Genomic DNA, 3,165 nt, shown 5'->3' on the forward strand with positions numbered 1-3,165 from the left:
CAAGCCTAAGAAACTTCTCACAGGGTCCCCACCCCCTAGGCACAGATTTCCTTTCCAAATTCTATGAAGGGAGAGGTTGTTAGAAGAAACGTAAACAGTTTTCATATCATTTTTATATACATGCACACATCTTCAGATTTAAGGCACTCAAACAACTGGGTGCAGGGGAGGGGGCTAGGGCTTAAAAAAAGAAAATCCTTTATGAACCTGACTTTTCTGAAAACAGTCAAAATCTGCAACTCAAGCACTGCAGCCATTGGCAGAGCTTCAAATACCTCAGATTTTTACAAAGCCCTTTATCCCTTTGATGGCATATTTGATAACAGTTTTATCTCATTTCATGTTAGGAAAAAAAAAAGAGAGAAAGAGCAAGAAAGGAAGGACTTGTACTTCCAACAGAGAATACTTTTGTTAACTCTGCTATTGTACTTTGTAATACTATCTCCTTAAAAACGCAGGCTTGATTTCACCCTTGTGCCTCTCCAGCCCTCACAACTGACAGCGGAGGCAGGTAGGAGGCAGCACAGGACATTTCAAGAACACATGGCTGCCTGCAGCACTTGGCCGCAGGACTAAGTGGGTGTCTACACCACAACTGGAGAAGGAATGCTTTTTGGGGCGGGCTTCTTCCCTCCTCCCTCTCCCCCCGCAAAAGAAAAAAGAAGTCCAGGCCCTCCCAGCAACCAGCCCTTATCTGACTAGGAAGGGCCAAGCTTTGGAGGGAGCGGAAAGTCTACTCATGCTTCCACCTCGCCAGCAGCGATAGTGACAGAGGGTAGGAAACACGATTCACCCCTCCCCTGCGTGCACATGAGAGCCCTCCTCCCCTCGCAAAAATGACCTTAGGCATCTAGGTTAGGATGACTGGATCTTCAAAACTGCTGAGCATCAACATATCCTAAGGCAGTCGGTGGGAACTTGTCTGCTCAGCACCTTTGGAGAAGGGGAGGGGGGAAAAAAAACAGTTTTGTTTCCTAGGTGATCTCCAAATAGGAGTCTTAGGAGTATAAATTTGGGAGTTTTCAGCTTTCATACCACAACACCCCAGAGAGCCACCTCAAAAGACAGAGTGCCGTGTGTGCATAAGAGCCCCCCAGATCAGTCACCCTCAGTTTTTTCTTGCCAAAGCAAGGCACCTCCTGCCACCCGAGCCCATGGCAGACTTCTGTGCCCAGAAACCCCATGGCTCTGGTGCCTGCATCTAGAGCTGTTCTGCCAAAGACAATCCTCAGTTTCTGTGCAGTGAGGGCTCCTGTACAGAACTGACCACATCAAAGCTTCAACCCTCTTAAGCACCTCAGAAGAAACAAGCAGCACTAAAGTCAAAGCCAGGCTTCTTCACGTGCCCCACAACAAGGCAGGATTCAGCTAATGAAGGGGTCACCCATCCTCCATCTCTCTGCTCTGTGAGGCCGACCTGTATTTGCTACAGCAGACGACACTGGGAAAGTGCCTGGCAAAAAGCCCCATCTCCCTTCAGCCATGGAGTTTTGTGCACAGCTAGAAGGAAGCCATGGACCGCAGAGGCAAGAAGTCAGGATAAAGTGTGCTGAAATGGACCAAAAGCTAAGGCCAGGCTTTTCTCAGTCCTTAGCTTCTAGAGTCTGCAAGTACCTCAAAACACAGCAAGCTTCCCAGGGAAGCTGGCAACTAGTTCACCAAGGGCAGCAACAGCAGCTCCCATCAACACCAAGCAGTGAAGTGAGATTTCCCCTTGGGAGAAGCAGGAAGCTTTCCCAAACACGCTCCAGGGAAGTAGGCCAGCTATGACACACACTTTTCACACGGGATCTCTCTACAGCCCCTAACTCATTGCTCTTTTGGCTCAAGCCCAAGACTTCACTGGTTAGGAAAAAAAAAAAATATGAAAAATGAACTTCTGACCTTCTAAGTCTCAAGAGACTCATTCATGCCGTAAAGTGCAAAGATACCGGGTTTGCTTCCCTGACCCATTTAGATCCCCCTCACTGCACATCTGACTTCCAAATTTAACAGGCTGTGCATTGTGAGCCCCAGGGAACAAAAACACCAGCACATTTTACTCCTTTCTGTGCTGCCGATTCCCAACGCTGCTGTCAGGATTCCTGCTCCCTCCCCAGTCCTGGTCCCTCTCCCCCTGCGCAAGGAGCTCGAGCTTGGCTCGCTCTGGCCACCTCGGACAGGACCATCCAGCAGAGGCAGAGCCCAGAGCAGGCCACACACTCACCGGCCAGGCAAAGCTGAAAGGAATAACAATCCGGTTCTTTTCATTATTCCGGTTGTACTTTAAATTGAAGGTATTTCCTCCGATGACAGGAGTGGACTTGGATCCGAAGCTGCAAGGGCCGCCAGCAGTGACCCGCGATTGATACTCCTTCAGGCAAACTTTAAAATAGGTATCACACTCATCTCTGGTGCATTTTCTATCTCCTGGGTTTCGGGTGCCATCGCAGCAATTCCCATTTTGCAGTTCCCCATTCACATTTTGCATGGATAAGATCTCCAACTCGAACTGTCCTGATGCTCGAGTCACCTGTTAATCCCAAGAAAGAACAGGAGGAGAAAGAAATAAAGAAAGAGAAAAAGAAAACAAGAAACGAGAAACAGAGTTACCTCATTTTATTTTATTTTTTCCCCAAATGCAACCTACAACAACTCTGTAGACAGGAGAAAGTAACTTTAAGCACACTTTCAAGAAGCACAAGCACAGCATTAAAAACAACCATTGCCTCCTGGGCTTTTCCCTGTCGGACATCCATGAGAAAGGCTCATAAATCACCCCAAACAAGTAATACCATAAATGCTAAAAAAGAATCTTAAGTGCCAACTCCAAAAAAACCCACACTGTTTATGTGAGGAAGGCTCCTAAATCGTTAGGAAACCAAACCAAACCAACAGTGCATGGGCAGGGACAAAACGATGTAGCCGAAGCACCTTGGAAACGCAAACCCTCTGCCTTCGCCGAGGTGCAGCTGAGACGGGGAAAAAACAGCTCAGGGCTGCCCAGCTGGGATCAGAGCCCGCTCATTAGCCACCCCAACAGCACTGCCATCAGCTCCGGATTAATACATAAATAAATATATAAAAGGAAAACAAGTAATTTCGGAAAAAAAAAAAAAAAAGCCGCTTCCAGCAATTCCATTTTTTATTCCCAGGGAATAAAATTTAAAAAAAAAAAAAAAAAGA

At 47.2% G+C, this 3,165-nt stretch overlaps 1 protein-coding gene across 1 annotated transcript in view; it reads right to left on the reverse strand.

The window, feature by feature from the left end:
* The window catches only part of JAG1 (jagged 1), a 34,752-nt gene extending 32,018 nt beyond the window's left edge, over nucleotides 1–2,734 (reverse strand). Inside the window, exons 1-2 of the mRNA XM_010000189.1 lie at nucleotides 2,669–2,734; nucleotides 2,207–2,512 (exon numbers count right to left, since the gene is read on the reverse strand). Coding sequence (XP_009998491.1) covers nucleotides 2,207–2,512; nucleotides 2,669–2,734 — 372 coding nt within the window. The remainder of the gene's footprint in view (nucleotides 1–2,206; nucleotides 2,513–2,668) is intronic.
* Nucleotides 2,735–3,165: the final 431 nt, after the last annotated feature.

This window comes from Chaetura pelagica, unplaced genomic scaffold (assembly GCF_000747805.2).
Source record: "Chaetura pelagica isolate M959 unplaced genomic scaffold, ChaPel_1.0 scaffold336, whole genome shotgun sequence".
NCBI lineage: Eukaryota > Metazoa > Chordata > Aves > Apodiformes > Apodidae > Chaetura > Chaetura pelagica.